At 36.1% G+C, this 19,348-nt stretch overlaps 1 protein-coding gene across 8 annotated transcripts in view; it reads right to left on the bottom strand.

Moving 5' to 3' along the window:
- Positions 1-19,348, bottom strand: part of PHF3 (PHD finger protein 3) — a 65,252-nt gene that overhangs the window by 29,382 nt on the left and 16,522 nt on the right. For 4 of the 8 annotated variants that reach the window (XM_074861796.1, XM_074861788.1, XM_074861790.1 and 1 more), the window contains 4 exons: positions 16,762-16,923; positions 13,668-15,489; positions 1,719-2,046; positions 542-719 (listed from right to left, as the gene is read on the bottom strand). In XM_074861796.1, the coding sequence (XP_074717897.1) occupies positions 542-719; positions 1,719-2,046; positions 13,668-15,489; positions 16,762-16,903 (2,470 nt within the window). In that variant the 5' untranslated portion in view covers positions 16,904-16,923. Of the gene's footprint in view, positions 1-541; positions 720-1,718; positions 2,047-13,667; positions 15,490-16,761; positions 16,924-17,200; positions 17,275-17,497; positions 17,652-19,065; positions 19,204-19,348 lie in introns of those variants that run through there. The other 4 variants (XM_074861795.1, XM_074861791.1, XM_074861792.1 and 1 more) reach the window with 3 other exon arrangements.

Here is a 19,348-nt window from a genome sequence, read left to right as displayed (position 1 = left end):
TGCTGGGAAGGGAAATATGTCCCTTCGACCTTTCAAATAAAATTTAGATGAAAATCTGATCCCTCAGCATGCAATATAATGTTCCCCTTTGAAACTAGCTGATACAATTATTTGTCAATTTGTGAAAAAGACATCAGTAAGTCAAAGTATAATTTATATAGCAATTAAAACACTTATGTATGTTAAATATTTCACAGTATTTTATGGAAGAGCATTTCGAATTTCTCTGCAATGTGAAATAAAGTTTAATACAAAGATGTCTTTGTGTACTTTTTGTCCTGTTCCTGATTATATGAGCATTCTCTACTATTCTGACAGTAAACACTCACACAGCTACACAGGAAACATTTAACTGCTAAACAAAATTTTAAAAGAAATGAGACAAAGATCATAAACATCATGGGAACAAACAGCTCTTCACATCACCATCACTTGCACTACAGAATGTGGTTTGAAAAACTGATACTATGAAGTAAGTCACCATCCTCTGCTGTACAAATATGTGAATTACAGCGTGGAGTACTTCACCAAACCTCACTACCTGATTTCGTGGACCTTTCAACCACACTAAGGGATTCTTTACTTATTTTTTCATTTTTATCTTCAGGGGACCGCCGAGGAATTATAGCAGTTTGTGATCCTTTTCGAGCAGGAACATGTTGCCCTTTTTTAGTATCTGAGTCTCTGGACTCTGACAAGTTTTTCCCATCACCAGATTCCTGAAATAAACATTTACACGTTAGCACGCTACTGAATGTTACAATGACCACTACATAATTATCACACATTTTTCCCATTTTTTTTTTCTAGCATATAACGAGTTCCCTGGATGTATGCACCATTGTGTAATTTCTAAAAAATTACTGAACAGTATCCCAAATTACTGCCAAGTATTGCTTAACACTCTCTTTGAAATATTGGCCAAAGACACATCACTGACAATTTGCAGTTAAGCTCTGTGCTGAAAACCACTACGTTTTCAGTTATTTTAGGAGGTCATGGATACCAATGAACATCCCTTAACCAGTTTTAGCCACACATCCACAGGAAGTCACTTATGTTTAGAAAGCACATGTAAACCAAAATTAAACGTAATAGCTTAATGTCAGAATTACAATTCTACTATTCAGAAATCAGACAAAAAGGATTACCGATGATTAAGTTATGATGACTGTGATGCTATACACTAAAAGACTCTAAAGAATTGTAGTAAAAACATCTCACTGCTCTCAAATTATCCTTTGGTTAGTAGAGACACACAGAAAGTAGAAAGGCCCTAATTAAAACGTTAGGCATTTTCTTCTACATACAATCTGAAGTTAAAACAATCAAAACTACAATACTGTTTTCATACTGTTTTACAGATACTTAAAAGATCTGTGGTTTATATCATACAGCAAACTGACAGATTTCTGTAAAAGTATTTAGAAATCTGAAAGAAAAACGCATGAAGTTCTTCACCATTTCTATATACACACACGTATGATGTGCACATAACCCTGCTCAATGTAAGGAATTTAGCAATATCATCTTGAAAGAGTCAAGCCAGTTAGAAAATGAAGTAACTCTGGATAATAATGGAGTTTTAAAGTTTTAAAGTTTTAAATTAAATTCACAAAAATGTTTGAAACATGGTATTTTAAATGACAGGGGGTTAGGAAAAAACTCCTTCTACCCTCAATAATTAACAGAACTTTAAACACTAAAATAAGACTTACCCGTCTGAAGATTTTGACTTTGTGCTTCCCAGTGTCCTCTGTTTGCTTTGTTTTTTCAGTTGTTATATTCAGATTACAAGCAGGTGTTTGCTTTGACATCCCCAGTTTTTCACACTCAATTGTTTTTTCTTCTCTATGGATTTCAAGTTTCACTTGAGTCTCTGATGCATTTTGATCAAAACACTCCATTTTTTTGTCTTCTTCAGCACAGCATTTCACACACACATATTCTTTATCTTCTTCACCCATCTGCTGCGCTTGAGAAAGACTCAGGCCAACACAATCACCATGAAACCAATCATCACATCTACCACAGCCTACCATAAACCTGAAAACAAAGTAAGACATAAGTCAGTGTACAGACTACAACAGAATATACAGCAACTTAAGCAGAATGTACCATAGTCGTCTGATTCGTGCATCTCAACAATTTGTTCTTACCTGGTAAGTGATTTTCTTTGTAGCTTTACATCCATCTCCAGCCTTACGACATGGTATGATCTTCCTGAGAAATAATTTTGGCCTTTTTGCCTTTTGCAGTAGTCCAAGAGACTATCACAACCTCATGATGTTTTTGTAACCTGCCTCCAAATCCTACCAACCAGATTTTTTCAGACTACTATTTAAAAAAAAAAATTGATGGGAATGTGTAAAAAAAAAAAAAACAAACAAAAAAAAACATCCACAATAAAACAAAATATCCCACAAAAACTCTCAAAACAAGTAAATGTGTTTGAAAAGACTTGAAAATTTTCTTGCAAGATTATCCTTGCTTTCCTTCAAATATGATCATCATCCTTACAGCAGAAATGTATCAACAACTGCAATCTTCCACAGCAGTAAGAGATGTTTGAGTGTTTTGACAAATAAGATAAGCACGGAAACATCAAGCTATTCTAAATTAGTTTTTTTACATCACATTCCTTAGACCATTATTACTGAATTATTTCTAGAAAGTTGCTTTTTATTCTCTTTACTGGTGAATATGGGGCCAGGAGTTTGGCTTCCAACTACATCTTTCTAGCTTGCAGGGACTGGTTTGTTTGTTTTAAATAAGGTACATGCCACTTCAGTGTTGCTCTGCTATTTTTAGAGCTAGTAGCTATTTAAAGAATGTTTTAAACACCAAAATGAATATAATTTAAAAGGACACCCTCCATCTTAAGTCATTTGAACTGCTTCACCATTTTAAAAGTAAAAGTGTTGTAAAGATCACTTGGTCTAAAATAAAACCATAATTTCTGACTATTTTGTGGAATCATTTTGAAAACTCTGTTAGGTATCACTAGTACCTAATTGCACTGATATGTACAATTTCCATTTGAACTATTTGTGAACGCTGTGGAATTTCAAAGTTACATGGGTTAAACACCTCAATAAATCTATTTCAGGAGACTTACATGGTAGCAATTATTTTTTACAATCCTTTCTTGTAATAATGAACCCTGCATTACTACTAAAGATCTGCTTTCAAATGATGTGAGAACTCTTGCATTATCCACTTGCATTCTTTTTCCCCTTTTATGTCTTTTGGTTTTCTTTTTGTTTTATACTTACATAAACTATAGTAAATATATGTACTATTATATATATGTTGTCTGAAGAAAATCCAGAAAGACTGCACGTTATGAAAAGTTTGAGTTCTCTGTTAATACTGAAAAATTATTTACTAGCTTTTAAATTCCACAGAAGACAGACCGATTTTTGAAAGTAATTCATGAAACGCTAAATATACTGACCTATGAAACCTGTTTCTTTAATCCAATACCCTATAAATCTCTTTTGTAAGATGATTTTAAGGAAATGATACCTAACGTATGCATGTTCCTATTCAGGCTAGGATCTGCTGTCTGCTGACTTACCTACTTTGCAAAACCATATAAGTATTACAAAACATGTTTAGAGGAACTCTCGTTCTCCAGAACTGTAAATGAACACTCCAGATGGCTTGATGCTGGTATTGTATTCAAGAACTACCAGTATCTTAAGAGATGAAAATTCTAACAGCAGACGTTTGAAACAAGAGAAGAACAGAAGAAAATATTGTGGCTTAATGTTCTGTCCTTGCTTACCCCAAAATAAATCAGGATTAATTTCTGCTGAAGTAAACTGTCTTTTGATGCAAAATGAGTCTGAGAAGTTTTAAAGCTCCAGCAGTTTGAGAAAAAAGGCCATTTCCAGCTTCACTAGCCTATAATGCTGTTTGCTAGATTTGAAGAAAAGAGTTTTTAATCCAGTCTGTGAAGAAAACTATTTTCTCATTTTTAATTTTGTTTTTCTGAGCTGCAAATACATTTATGGTATTACTTTTCACTACCAAACAATATCCATCCATCTATTTAGTAGCTTCAATCAGGAAGGCAGAGGTTCCTTCACATTTGGTCAGTATCTCCATCTTTTCAGATCCACGTTCCAGCAAAGTGAAGATACAAGAAAGGTAACATTACAGGACAACTGCTTCTGATTGTCTTACCAGAGTAATACCATAGCATTCATAAACACAACAGGAAAACAAGAGAGAAGCAACAGAACTTCAACACAAAGATGATTGCTCCTTCTGAGAACAAAACATGTGATGACAGGTAATATAGCATGAGTGCCTATTTCACAACTGCAAGGATCCATAAGAGGATGCTTCACAACACAGGACATATCTTGTACCATTGCAAGAAAATATTAGTAAAGCTCTGGGAACACTGAAACTGTTACAAAAATTCCAAACATTAAGATTTTCTGCAGAGCTGAAGTAAGATCGAAGCACACAGTCAAGTACTTCTTGCTTAAAGGATATTTTGGTGTACTAATGAATGAATGCCTTCTCGTTAAGGAAACCAAGAACACACTGTCTTGAAGCCACAACTGCTACTTTCATTTTTATTAAAATGTATGTATTTTTTCTCCAGTTTGTAAATTCAGGCATTGGAGATTAATTTGTTAAGTGAGGAAGGCAGATCACAACCTTTAGCAACCAAAACAAAATTTCGATTAATATTTAGAAAATGGACTAAATTTGCAGAAAATATTAACTCCGGAGACTAAACACACAAGATGCTGCAGACCTCCAGCTTTAAATAACAGCATGTGGAATTTTTCCGCTTCGCTCACACACAGTAAGTGGGCAATAAAGAGCTGTATGATAGAAGCAAAGCACCAGGACAGGCAGCCAGTCTTACATTTTTATTTTCAGGTCTATTAAAAAAAGAAAGTAAGGCAAAAAAACCCTATAATGAATTTATCTCAGAAAAGATCATTCTTCACTAAGAATATACACCAAGATGGACAGATGTCATTCAAGCCATCTTAAGCAAAGTATGGAAGATGGAATATCCATTTGGCTTCATTCCAGTATTCACAATAAGGTTTCAATTACACTATATTTAAACACACACAATAAAACTTCAGAATTCAGGATTCAGAAACTAAGACTGCAAAGAGAATCTGGAAATGTCCATGAAGCCTGTACTATAAAACAGACTGTAGTGTTTACAATTGTCTTGCTTAAGCCTAATTATACAAAATGGTAATAAAAATACTGGTGCTGTTTGCCTGAAATATTCACTATTTCTACTAGTATTTTCACACTAGTCAACTGCAAGACTGCAACTTCTAAGTCTGAGAGAGAACATACTGATTTTGATACCAGTAATGTAAATAATCCTTTCTACCATAAGGTCACTTTTATATCTTTATCTGTTTCACTCATCTGCAAACAAAACACAATTATGATTTTTAACAGCAGTTGTAACTGGGATATGGGCAATGCTCAAAGACTAAAAAGGGGAGTCAAAGGAATCTGAAGCCTGGCTTGAAGGATCAAGGATGTTCTCTTGCACAGCTGTCAGAGTTGTGACTGAAGAGGTTCTGATATCTTGGACTATTAAAACACCAAAGTTTCTGACTGTAGATTGCTTCAAGTTTGAAGTGCAGGAGTTTTACCCATGTTGTAAGGCTGGATTGGAAGATGTAAAGCTGAAAGAGAAAGAAAAATGTATTTTAAAATATTAAACTATGTGAAATTCAGTAACAGAATTGCTTTCACTGGACTTCAATATAAAAAAAAATTAAAGAAAAATCTAAAAAGAGCTGACAGGTGACAGCAGACTGTACTATAGTTCACTACGATCTTTGCACAGAGAAAAGAATCCTCTTGGTAGTCCACACATCGTCATGGAAAGATGCACCTTAAAAATCACAAAGTAATAGATGACACATAACAAGAGAGATAATAATGCAAACCTTCCACAATCTCTTTTAAGATTAGGAGATTTTTCTTTGGTGTGTTACCTGTAGTAAATTAAATTCATCTGTTAGATGAAAAACTTAGGCTTGGACGATTTATTTTCAAAATATACAGGCTATGTTTTAAAATTAATTTACATACATTTACATAACAAAAGCAAGTTTCCAGAGAAATTCATTACTGTGAAATAAGATTTTACAAGTAAAATGGGCAGAAACCATCTTGTTCATACTACAATTGTTCATTGTAAAGCTATACTTATGAGTAAAACACAAAGAACTGGGAGCTGTCAGAACAGTTCAGTGTGGGCCAGTAATCAGCATTTAAAATTAATTAATAACGTAAGGTGCATTACCACAGAAAATCATTTACTTCAGAAATAACTGCCTCTCTTTAGTCTTTTGTATTTGTGGTACATAGCATAGGAAAAAAAACTGCAACAGGGCTCAAATTTTAACAAAACAAAAATGCAAAACTTAAATTATTCAAAAAGACACCCTAACCCTGAACTCACCTAAGAGGAGCAAAACCACTTTTCACACACTTTTTAAAGACTTAAGTATTTAAAGTATGTCCCACATCTGCATTTCCCCTCCTTAATGGTACTGTTCACCAATCTTCTATAAGATCTGTTCTAAACTTGTATTAACGTTATTAACGTGTCTCAGCTGCACTGATGCTACAGACCAGTCAATGTTAAAGCAGAGACACTGCATGGAGCCAACTGTTTTTCCTTCAGCTAATAAAGATGCTACTAGTAGAGAAGATACTCACAGCAGCTTCAGCAGAGCCTGTTTCACATAAGTGAAGTAGTATGGGCTTGATTCAAAGCTCAAGTGAAATGAATGTTTGTCAAAAATAATCTGCCCTACCTTATCAGAGCACATATATATGAGCAGTTTTTCTTGTCTGCTTTTTGTACAAAAGATGCACAGATGACGTGATTTTTCAGGTTTTGATCTTCTAAAAACAAAAACAACCATCTTCAAAGAAACACTATCAGCAGATCATTTACACAGAATTTGCAACATAGGAAGAAGACACTGCAAACTTACTTCTGAAGCACTAAATTTCAATAACCCATCTTTTATGTAATAAGTTTATTTTTAACTTAAAGGCATGATTTTCTATGATCCAGTGAAAGGTGTCGCTGCCCATGGCAGGGGGGTTGGAACTAGACTTTAGACTCTTTAAGGTCCCTTCCAACAGAAACCATTCTATGATTCTATTCTACGATTCTTTGTTTTTCATGTTAAATGAACCTCTCCAAAAAGGAAGCAACCCTATACTCTTTGAACTAAAGATGAATGCATGAAACATGCCCAACAACAAAACAGGAAAACCAAAATCACTGAACTTCCCAAAACCAGAAAAAGATGGGTAGAATACATCTCCTAACTTTAATCACAAATCTTTAAAAAAAAAAAAAAAAATTAAGGGAAACTCCATTACCAGTGCATTATAACCACGTTGCATCTTGTAGAATCAGGATCATACTTCTATAAACTGCATATATATACACATACTTTATAAAACTATGTATTTTAGACAACTTATGCTATCCATTTGCCTGATTCCCTAATGGTACTGGTATTAATAATATTCCTACCAATACTGCATGATACTAATATCCCTATAAAAATCTACTAATAAAATGATACAGCTGTAAATATAAACCACAGTGGAGTCCTTCTGTTCGTTAATTATATATTACAATGCTATTTTGTTTATACTGTCATTCAATTTTTTTATAGCTGTGAGTAGACATGGATGATAGCTTTTAATGTTTCAAGGCCTTCCACAGTGAAGAAAGCAGTAACAGAGGCAGAAAACTTAAAAGCATCATCCATGACTAAATTGATGACATCTTCCATAATCTGCAGTTTAACACACTCATACTATTCCGTGAACATGTACTAGAACTAAGGCATCATAATTATTCTAATTACTGTTTCTTCTGAAGAATGTTGTCACAACAATGATTCATTTCCTGTTTATGCATCCACCCTTAAAAAAATGAGCACTTGTAACTTAAGGGTAGTTATAAGTCCTTCTTCAACCATTCTCTTTTGTATTGGCTATGAAAATTATATGATCACCTGGTCCCAAAATAGTTTTCTGAAGTATTAGCACTATTTTAAAAAAAACAAATGTCCTAATAATAATATTTATTACAGGAAAAAAGTTTTCAGATTTTTTTTTAACTTCATCAGCCAAAGTAATTTTCTGTATTACAACTGTGCATAAACATTTTAGTAATTATGTGTATGCAAGAGATAAGGAATACTATGTCTTTGCAAAATCGACTCCTGCACTTTCCAATTAATTGCCTTTTCAATATTACTAACTTTTCCTCTATACTAAAGGAGAGTTGAAATGTGGGGAAAAAGAAAACCTTAAGTAAAACTCTAGTCCTGCACCACTTAATTCTTCTGTGAGCTCTGAGAAGGCCAGTTTGTGTCTGACCACACAAACTGCATGATCAAATCCCAAGCAGCAATAAAACAAAAACAAATAGAAAAAAAACCCCACAAAGCAACAACAGAGAATGCCCGAACCACCACAACCTATTAAAAAAAAAATTACCAGAATTGTAGAAATCAAAAGAGGAAGTCACCAGCAACAAATTAAAGCTACAAACTTCCCTCACGATATAATGCTTTCTAGAAAAATTGCTTAGAAACAGAGTATCTCAAGTTATGTACCTTGGTGAAACTTCTTCCATTAAAAAAGAGAGAGTGAAGACAAGGAAGACAATCTGCAAAACATCAGTTAGGGTTTTGTCTATCTGTACAAGGAAATAAATGAGTTTAGCCCTCCAGCCTGCAGAGAGCTTGAACATCTGCAGTGAAAACTGGAGAAATTTACAATGAGCCCTTACATCAGAAGGATGCATATGATGCATACAAGAAACTTTACATTAGCAGATTTCTCAGTGGCTGTAAAGCTATTATCTTCATCTAGCTCTATGCCAAGAAATTAAATATTGTATTTTCCTTCAACTATCTTTAAAGATCCTTGATCTGTCTTCAGGAAAAATAAATATTGTTTGTGACAAAGCTTAGTATTTTCAACATCACTTGATCTCATTAAGAAGTTGAGGTAGTAACTTCAGTCTGTAACATTTTTCTATGCGATATGCATATCCATACACATACACACGTTTCATCTATAGACAGATAAAATTTGTATGATTTTTATGTTATTAGCTGATAAAAAAAGAGTCTGACAGCAACATGGGAACACAGTGGCAAAGTCAAACAAGTCGAAAGCAATGTTGTAATGAGTAACAACAACAATTCAAACTTTGCACTGAAAAAAACACCTGTTTCAGATGTGCTGAAAATTACTAAGTACAAAAAGTTACATCTTAATTATCTGACTTGTTCAGAAACACAGGGTTTAGTTTTCATATGAAAGAACAATTATTTTAATTATGTTGCAAAAGTAAATGTCTGAACGAGAATAAACATGATACATCGAGTAAACAGACTGAAACAAACAGTCCTAAAGCCAAACATTGATCACTCACTCTGGGTAATGAAGATATACAAAACAGCTATGTTGGTTCCAGCTTATAAGCATCAAGATAAGTGGAAAACAGAGTATGAATAGTCATTGTTCAAAGCTCGGGTGCCAAAGAAGGACAATCTAATATCAGGAAAAAACCAGGCATGCCTCTTATAAAGCAAGACACATTATAATTTGTAAACTTTTTTGATCATACAAGTCACATGTTTGCAACAAAGGATTCCTCCTTTTCCAGCCAAATCCATTGTATCTGCAGTGCAAGTTAAGCATACTTTGACTTTGCATGTGGCCAGCAAATTATTGCATGTATTCCTAAAGATACAAATTGACTCCATTTGTCAGGTGCTGATTCTGAAATAAAACTGTATACAAGGACCATCCTTCTTCTCCTGTTCTTCTAGCAGACACAGTACGATTACTCCAGGGCCGCGAAAGACCTGCGTAAGCATCCCCCTTTGGGGATTCTGTACACAAACAAAACTGATGAAACAATCCCCACAGATTATCTTCAACCTGAATCAATTTTCCAAGCTTAGTATTACATTAACAACAAGTTAGGGGCTGTGCATTTGCTGTGGGGAATACAAAAAACGTTCAAGTGACTATTATTTTGCAGCCTGAATTCTAAATGTCCTCAACATACTGCAAAACTCTTATGCACATTATTTCCTAATTTAGGGCTGCAACTTCAGTACAACTTCTTTTCCTACAAGTAATTTGTACCACAGCACTAATAAAATCTTTCAAAGTTTAAATAACCACAGAGCAGGATATAAACACAAACTTTGTTTCAGATCTTAGCTCTGCCTTTGACATTTGTTGAACTTACTGTCCCTTGACAATATTTGTGTCTCACACTTTTTCCTTTTCTCCTGGACAATGAACAGAGGATAAAAAAGGAAACAGGCTGACCAGCTAGGCTGTTACAAAAGGGAAACAACAATTCCTTGAAAAGCAATCCACAAAGTAAATAAAAACCACCTTATCGCTATAGCCAATTTCAACAGTTTTGATGTTTTTCCAAGTGATAAAAATAAAATTTATCACATTAAGCTTTTGTTTTACACCACACTGAAAATGTTTTCTTGTTCTTGCAGCAATAATTAAACAAGTACAAAATGCCAAGGCATCTGAAATACAAGTTTTGCTTCCTCTTGCATCTTACTGACATCAAGTGAATCTGAAAGGTTTGAGTTTTTATTTATAGCATATAACTACAAAATATAAGTAATTTGAACAAATTAAACTTCATTTTTTAGAATAGTGATGATGAAAAGTGCTGGACTGGCTGTCTTAAGTCTTCTGTTATTAAGCATGGGACCATTACTGCAAGCTTCCTCACTCCACTAGTGTTATCTTAGTAACATTCTATATACAAAAATTCTGTGCTTGTGTACTAAATATCTTTCTACATTTAGTAAATCTGATCTTTTCCCACTGAAACTGTTGGTTGTGTCAACAGTTTTGTAACACAGACATATCCAAAAATCCGTACAGAATCACAGAATCACCTAGGTTGGAAAGGACCTTGAAGATCATCCAGTCCAACCGTTAACCTAGCACTGACAGTTCCCAACTACACCATATCCCTCAGCGCTATGTCAACCTGACTCTCAAACACCTCCAGGGATGGGGACTCCACCACTGCCCTGGGCAGCCCATTCCAACACCTAACAACCTGTTCTGTAAAGAAATACTTCCTAATATCCAGTCTAAACCTTCCCTGGAGCAACTTGAGGCCATTCCCTCTTGTTCTATCACTTATTACTTGGTTCAAGAGACTCATCCCCAGCTCTCTGCAACCTCCTTTCAGACAGCTGTAGAGGGCAATGAGGTCTCCCCTCAGCCTCCTCTTCTCCAGACTAAACAACCCCAGTTCCCTCAGCCGCTCCTCGTTCGACATGTGCTCCAGACCCTTCACCAGCTTCGTTGCCCTTCTCTGGACACGCTCGAGTAATTCAATGTCCTTTTTGTAGTGAGGGGCCCAAAATTGAACACAGTAATCGAGGTGCGGCCTCACCAGTGCTGAGTACAGGGGTAAGATCCCTTCCCTGTCCCTGCTGGCCACGCTATTTCTGATACAAGCCAGGATGCCATTGGCCTTCTTGGCCACCTGGGCACACTGCTGGCTCATGTTCAGCCGGCTGTCAATCAACACCCCCAGGTCCCTCTCTGACTGGCAGCTCTCCAGCCACTCCTCCCCAAGCCTGTAGCGCTGCTGGGGGTTGTTGTGGCCCAAGTGCAGCACCCGGCATTTGGCCTTATTGAAACTCATACAGTTGGCCTTAGCCCATCGCTCCAGCCTGTCCAGGTCAACTTAATGAGACTGACATTACAAATTTAAGGATACCAGTAATCACCATCTGTGGCAACTCACGGGCTCTCTCAATCTGACCTCAGCTGGTGATCCATACATTGTACTATTCTTCTAGTACAGTAAGCAAGAGCTGGGAATGTGCAAAACCAGTTTGTTGCATTTAATCCTGTATCAATCTATAGTATGTGTATCTTGTGCAGCATTACTTTGACTTTATAAACTAAAACAATCAGATTTAGATCTGCCTCACTGTTGTATCCTCCCAGTATGTTAGATCCATTTAGTACTAAAAATCAAGATTTTCTGAACTCTAACAAGAGATTCAGAACAAGAAAACCTACAGAATGTTTAAAATGTTAGCAAAAATACAACAAAAACAGGACGAGTTCAACTCAAAGCTGAATTCTGCACTGATATCAAGCAGTTTAAACCCCAAATATGTGTATTTTGCTTTAAAAATATCCACAGAAGCATTTCTGTACCAGGAAGCAGCCTTTCTAACTTTAAACAATTCATTGAAATACAGGCTACCCATGTACTTCTACCATTGTGGTAATACATGAGATGATAAAAACTAAGGAAATGCAAACTGCATAAAATTAAACACTATTACAGAGGCACAAACGGTAAAGGGACAGTCCAAACAGTAAAAGGATTTTTTTTAAAAAAACAAAACCACACAGAACTAAGTTTGAGTGCCCCTTCAATGAGGTAATTCTCACCAACTATGCAGAGCAAACCTAGCATTAATTCTTTTAATAGGCCACATTTATGCAGTTACTATAGCTGCACAGTAAATGAATTTTATGTATTTGTTTTTCAAATATGATGTAATAAAATCAATAAAACTCACAAGGGCTCTTCTTAGATACAAATGAACGCTACAAAAACCTCAGGCACCAAAGGTAATTGTTTCATATTTCACTTTGATATACGGAGTTCTAAAGTACACTCACTGAAAATTACTATTAAAAGTTTCTCTCACAGGACTAATCAGAAACATCTTCAGTTTGAAATGAAAAAAAAAAAAGACAGGTCAGTGGGTGGAACTGCAACTACAAAAAAAATCCTTTAATATTAAATCCAGAAAATAAGAAGTGGTAATAAAGGAATTTTTATTCTTGGATTGATAGTTCATTAGTGGAACCCAATGGTCTTTTTCTGTTCACTTACAGTGTAGAAGAATAATTTTTGTCGCAGAGGGATATTATCAACTTGAGATGCAACCTCATTATTAGGTTCAGTTAAAGGCAATTTCAGATATGCCCACATAGAAGTTTTATAGAGGTTTTTTTAAGATGTTCTTCCTACCCTTCCACTCCCCCTCAACTACTTCATTACTCCTGTTACATGAGAGCCTCACAACAACAATTATACAAATTGAAAAAAACCTCTGAATTTCTTAGGTATTTGAATCATACTTCTACCAGGTAAGTCACATGTAAACAACTAATTGATTTTTTCAGTTGATGGTGGCCCTTCAACATAATCAGTCTCTGGAAAGAAGGAAATGAGAATCTGAAACACAGACATCTTAGCCTTATTTCTTTTCTATGAAAAAAAAGTCAAGTTTAAAGTACGTATTTTAACAGCACAGCAGAATTACACATTCATCAAAAAATGTATTCATATAATAAAACATGCCTAGCAAAATTTTTTGGCCAAACTAGTTTCTAATGCTGTATCTAAAAGACAAAAAAGTGTATGAGTGCAAAATTAATCAATTGACAGTATAACAGACAGGCTTCCATTATAAGGCCTTTTTGTTTTGGCGCCAGCAGTATGAAGTATTTGGTAAGAGAGGTAAAGAATTATCTTCTGAGACCAATAATAAATTCCTTAGACACAAAGGCACACACACCTGTTGCCATGTGGCTTTTTGCAAAAGCCACACTGCTTGTTGGGCACCCAAACATATTTGCTTTCACTTGCAGAGGTATGTTCCAAGCCTTCCCGCTTAACAGTTGAAATGTTATCTGGAATGAACAATGGAGGTTCATCAAGTGAAAGACTTTTGCTACTTCTTCTCTGGCGAGGTTGGAGATTCTTATCAATTCTTTTTGATTTGTTTTTTTCTTTATCATCCTCTTTCAGATGTTCTGCAACAGGAGGATCTTTTGTCTCTGCCTCTTCCTTTGTGGAGCTATTTGTTTTTAGTGCAGTTGCAAGCTGGTGTTTCTGACCTTGGGCTTGCTTCTGACCAAGATTTGAAACATGCCCTGATAATGACTGCGCAGAGTGGTGGGTATCTTTAGAACAGCTTTGATGAGTAGGAGATTTCTCACTTGCTCTTTGAATTGACGACTTCTGTACTTGCCCAGAAGCCTGGACTCGGGGTATTTTCTTCAGCATTGTATTGGTCTTTTTTACGGTCACCCCTGAAACACAGCTCTTTGCTTTCAAACCCAGATCAGATTGTTTCTTCCTAATTTTAACTGGGTTATTTGGATGCTGATGACTCTCTTGCTCATCTGCATTCCGCTTCAGACTTGCTGAAGATGGACTGTGAAGACCTGAAACAGTAAGTCCAGCTCTTGTTCTTGAACGAATTATTTCTTGTTGCACTGTATCTGATTTCTGTCGAGCACCTGCAGTCAGATTTTGCTTATTCTGTATTACAGATTTACTATGCCGAGGTCTAACATTCTTTTCACATTTTGATAAAACGGTAATTTGTTTATCATCATCCTGAAATTTTGATGCCTCAGAGCCTTCTACTTTAGTACTGCTGATCTGCTGCTGTACTTTTTGGCTTGTTTGGTCAAGAACAGTGCTTTCTAAAATGCTGTTTCCTGGGTCAGCAGAAGTAAACTCTTTGCTTTTCAAGTCTTTATTATCAAACTCTGTACTGTCCAATAGTTTCCCAGATGAAGTTACAGTTTTCTCCATTCCCTTGTCATCATCTACAGGTTCTGTTACACATTCCTTTACTGACAACGTATTTTCATCAGGAACTTCCACATTATGGGAACCTAAACTACAGTCTACCCCTTCTTCTACAGAGCTGGACAAATTTGAAAAGGTCTCACAAATTTCACTTGGATTCACACAAGCACTAGATGGATCATCAGCTTTTGCAGTAACTCCACTTTGATCATGCTCTTCCGTTTTCTTCTCCAATTCTTCTGGTTTATTTTCAGTCTTTTCTTCTAAAGAAGTTTCAGAGCCCACTGAATCAATCACATCATTTGCTTCATTTTTAACTGCAGTAATTTTAGTATCTTCAGATACTAAACAAACTGACTCAGCGTTCCCAGATTCAGTCTTCGTTGCAACCTCTGTTATTTCTTTTGTTTCTCCAGGAGAAGGAGAACAGGCTCCTGCTACATTAGCACAACTTAATTCTTGGGATGTTTCCTCAACTTTTGCCTGCTCAGAGGTTTCAGACTTTATTTCATTCACCTCTTCGGGACCAGAAAGACATTTTGTATTACTTTGGGATGCTGTTACTGCTGCTGCCGTTCCTTCTGTCTGCCCTGATCGTCTTGTACTACGCCTAACTTCTTTAGGCTGCTCTGTTTTCAAGGGTGCAGCAACATCTGTCTCTTTGGCTGGACTTCTCTCTTGTTTCTGTCCACTTTTTGGAGCAGAACCACTTTTTACAGATGATTTCTTGGTATTAACAAGAGGTGCAACATTTGAACGCTTGGCTAGCGTGCTCTGTCGCAAGCTCCGTACTGGTTCTAGGAAAGGAAAAAAAAATAAGTCTTAGCTATACTGTGTCCTCCTCTTTGAAAATACAAGACTTACCTAGAATAGAATTGATTTAGCTTACTGAACACAAAGAGAGCTTAATACTTAGTTGCTTCCTAAACTTAAAAAACAAAAACAACCCCACCAAACCAAAAAAAAAACCCAAAACACCAACACCCTCCCCCCCAAAAAAACCCTACCAGCTGTCTACTTTAAAAAGTTATAAATTACTTGCATTTCAATTTTACACTGCCACAGTATGGATGTAAAATCTCATTATTTTAATGGCTATGAGTTCTGAATAGTATATATAAAACAGAAGTGATGATAAAAAGACAATAAAAACGCACTCTACTTTTCTACCATTCACCTTCTTCTACCTCAAGTAAAAACTGCACAAGTTATATTATGATTAGAAGTATAGCTGTGAAGTTTACAAAGCTTTTAGAGAAAATATGAATCTGAGATCCAGTCACGTTCTCACTTTATGACATCTCTTACATTTTCCAAACAAGAAACCATTTGTCACAGATGAGTGCTTTAGATCACTTAAAGAATCACAATGTGGCCCAGGGGGTCTGCACCACCAAACCATTCCAGTGCCTTTTTAAAAAGTGTATTCACCAGCTTTGTACCACAGGCTCTTATCTCAATTCTGACTTCCCTATTAAGTAATTTTATGTTTTTAACTCAGCCTACTCTATAGGGGGAGAAAGCAGAGCTGTCAATAACTACACCAGTTCAACAAGTTAGAAAAACCCTAACCATAATCAATTAGTTACCACACAGAATTTAAATATTTAATTAAAATACTTATTACGCATATTGAGATATTTTGATGAAAGACTCTGACTGCAATTACTATAACCTAATTTTAAACAAAAGGAAAATACACAAAAAGAGACAGAAGTAAAATTTTAATTGGAAATAAAGAGACATGCTAACCTAATATTCCAGTGCTGTTTGCAAACACAACATGCTTTTGTTGGTGAAGGTAAAAGGATCAAAATCTCACAAATTAGTTTAAGGACTACAGGCCATAAGGAAGACATCAAATATTTATCAAATGGAAATTCAAATTGAGTAGTACCCTATGGATGCCAACTTCTAGCTGCAGTATATAAAAAAGGAAGCATCTGTGCTTGAATTCACACAACCAAACAGCAAAGCTTTACTTTAAGTTTATAAATGTTGGGGGGTGGGATTATAAAAATTTAATTAGCTTCAAATGTGCAAACACACGTAATCTATTGAACGATCACCTTGTGCCATTAAACGCGGTGATTTTCTTGGTGATGTGACTGATGTTTCTTCAGATCGGCTCCTCAAATTCCTGTTAGGTAAAACAAGCTCATCATCATCAATGGTATCGTTACCACTCTCTTTAACTCCTTCTTCATCCATAATATCATCAAGACCAATAACTGGAAAAAACAAACAAACAAGAAAGAGCCTAAAACTTAAAATGATCAAAAAATGTTGCAGCTGTAATGCTGAGCAAGACAGGGTAAGAGATGGGGGGGGGTGGGGGGGGGTGGAGGTGGAAGGAAATTGGCCATCTAAAAACAAACAGAAGGGGGAAAAAAATGAAGAAAAGCAAGACAGAAAATTCCCATGTGAGGCAGTTTCAGTGTAGAAGCAGCTATCACCCAAAGCTTAAAATTTCTGTAGATAGTCCTTATAGCTTTTTGGTGGACTCACATTTTTATTGTTTTTTTGCCACAGGAAGGTCCCCAGTCTTAGAGGATCAGCTGTCCCTCACTGTCCCTTCCCACCTAAGAAAAAGTGAAGAAAGGTAAACAGCAGAAAGAGCTGATCCAGAAGCGCAAAGAGTTTAAAATCACAGTTTTCTCACAGGATACAATTTTAAAACTCTGAAGTCCCACCCACATCACATACCTGCATCTGCAACCCCTTTTTGGAAGAACATTGAGTGCAGCATGCACTAATCTCCCAGGAGAGTCAGAGAACATTGTCAAATTCCTGTCCTCCACTAACCTGAGAAGGATCCCAGAGGTTGCTCCTGAAAATAGGTTTCCTAAGAGGCAGTCAGGCCACTGTACCAGCCATTCTCCCCACTTTCTAAGTTTGGTTCTGCAATGGTAGCCTCTCCTATCCCAAGATCCTATGTGTGATTAATGAATCCTGGTCCCTGTAGGATGTGAAATTTGTGAGATCAAGCCAAACACTCAAGTGATTTTACAAAACATGTAGGAGGGTCTGACAAATACAACTCCAAACAACCAAGTATGCCTATTTTTCACTATTAAGGCACCTACCTAGAAGCATTTTTAAAGATAAACTCACATGACAGAAATAAGGTATCTAAAAATTTCTAACTGCTTACTTAAAACCGATTTAAATTAATAATTTATCTCAGAAATCAAAATAAGCAAGAAGTTAATAGAAATTAAAAATTGTTAGAATTTTTAGACTGTCTCAGAAAATCTGTCAATTCTTGTTCCTTTCAAAGTCTGACGTTACTGCAACTTCAAAAAATAATGCTCTTGTGACGGCACTACAGTAATGAGCACACTTTTAAAATAACAAAAATTGGAAGTTGTAAAACACTGCTGAAGCTGAACAGTGATGAATAATCGAATCTATCAAGACTGTAATTCAATCCACAATCACCTGTCACGAAGAATGAAAAAAAAAAACCACCACAACAACCAAACAACCTGCTAATTTTAAAGTTCAAGTTTTAGAAAGATTTTAAACTGCCTCTTAAGGAAGGCTGACCTTGGCACCAGGTAATCAGCACTCTTGACCTCCATAATTAGATGTCCCCCAGGAGCTGAAAGCTAGGAGTATCCTGAGCTGACAATTTATTGTTACTCATTTTATTTTAACCATAATTTTTAGCTACTGCATCATATACATCAGTTTACAGGAAAAGCATGTTTCCAGAAGTTACTGGCAGCTTTCACTTTCCAATCCACAGAGCTACTTTTATGCCTCTGTGTGTGTACATATACACACAGATATCACACACAAGCCGCAGAGGACTGATAATGCTGGTCTTACTTCACTCATCCAAATGTTCTTTAATCACTTACTTGCTGTAAGCTACATACTGCGAAAAAGGACACACTGGCAAAAAGATGGCATTGTGACTGCCCTATTAGACTTTATTTTCCCCTAAATATCTAACACTGGCCATTGTCCAAGATGGAAAACTGAATAAGATGGACCCTCACTCTAACTCTGGCTGCCCATTCTCATGCTTTCGAAGACTAGGCCTCCCAACAGCTCTGCACTTTGGTATTAGCTTTCTCAGTAAAGAGTGTTCCTACAAAATGTGGAACAGACTGTGACAAAGGAGACTCCTTTTAGATCCTCTTCTGTTTCTTCAGTGTAGAACTAAGCTACTGAAGACAAACCTGACCAATAAAAACTACTTGGATGATTTCTGAAACAGCTCTGGAGCAGATTTCAGGGCTGCCAATTAGAACCTCGGGTTTTATAATGTTCTTGCTCAAGTTATTGAATTTACACACGGACACATTCAGTCTACTATTGACAGACAGTTTGAAATATTAGAATTAAAGTATTTTCATACTTACAAGACTCTGTGCTGTAGCTTTAATTTTACAGAGGAATTTGAAGCACAGAATCTTGCTAATTTCAAACCACCTGAGCTATAACTCAGCTAGTACAGCCCCATGAGGCCCCCGGATGAGGAGCATTGGACACAGACCCTGCTGGGAAGAGAAAAAGTGACAGAATAATAATAGATATAGAGGAGACTCGGAAATTAAACTGTGAAAGAGAAGTGGAGGTAGAGAAACAGCGTTGAGAAAAGTAAACCAACAAAAGCAAAACCAGACAGAACTAAAAAGAAAGATC

Source organism: Strix uralensis, chromosome 3 (genome assembly GCF_047716275.1).
Source record: "Strix uralensis isolate ZFMK-TIS-50842 chromosome 3, bStrUra1, whole genome shotgun sequence".
Lineage (NCBI taxonomy): Eukaryota > Metazoa > Chordata > Aves > Strigiformes > Strigidae > Strix > Strix uralensis.
Note: the sequence above shows the minus strand (reverse complement) of the source record. Positions and strands in the feature narration are given on the sequence as shown.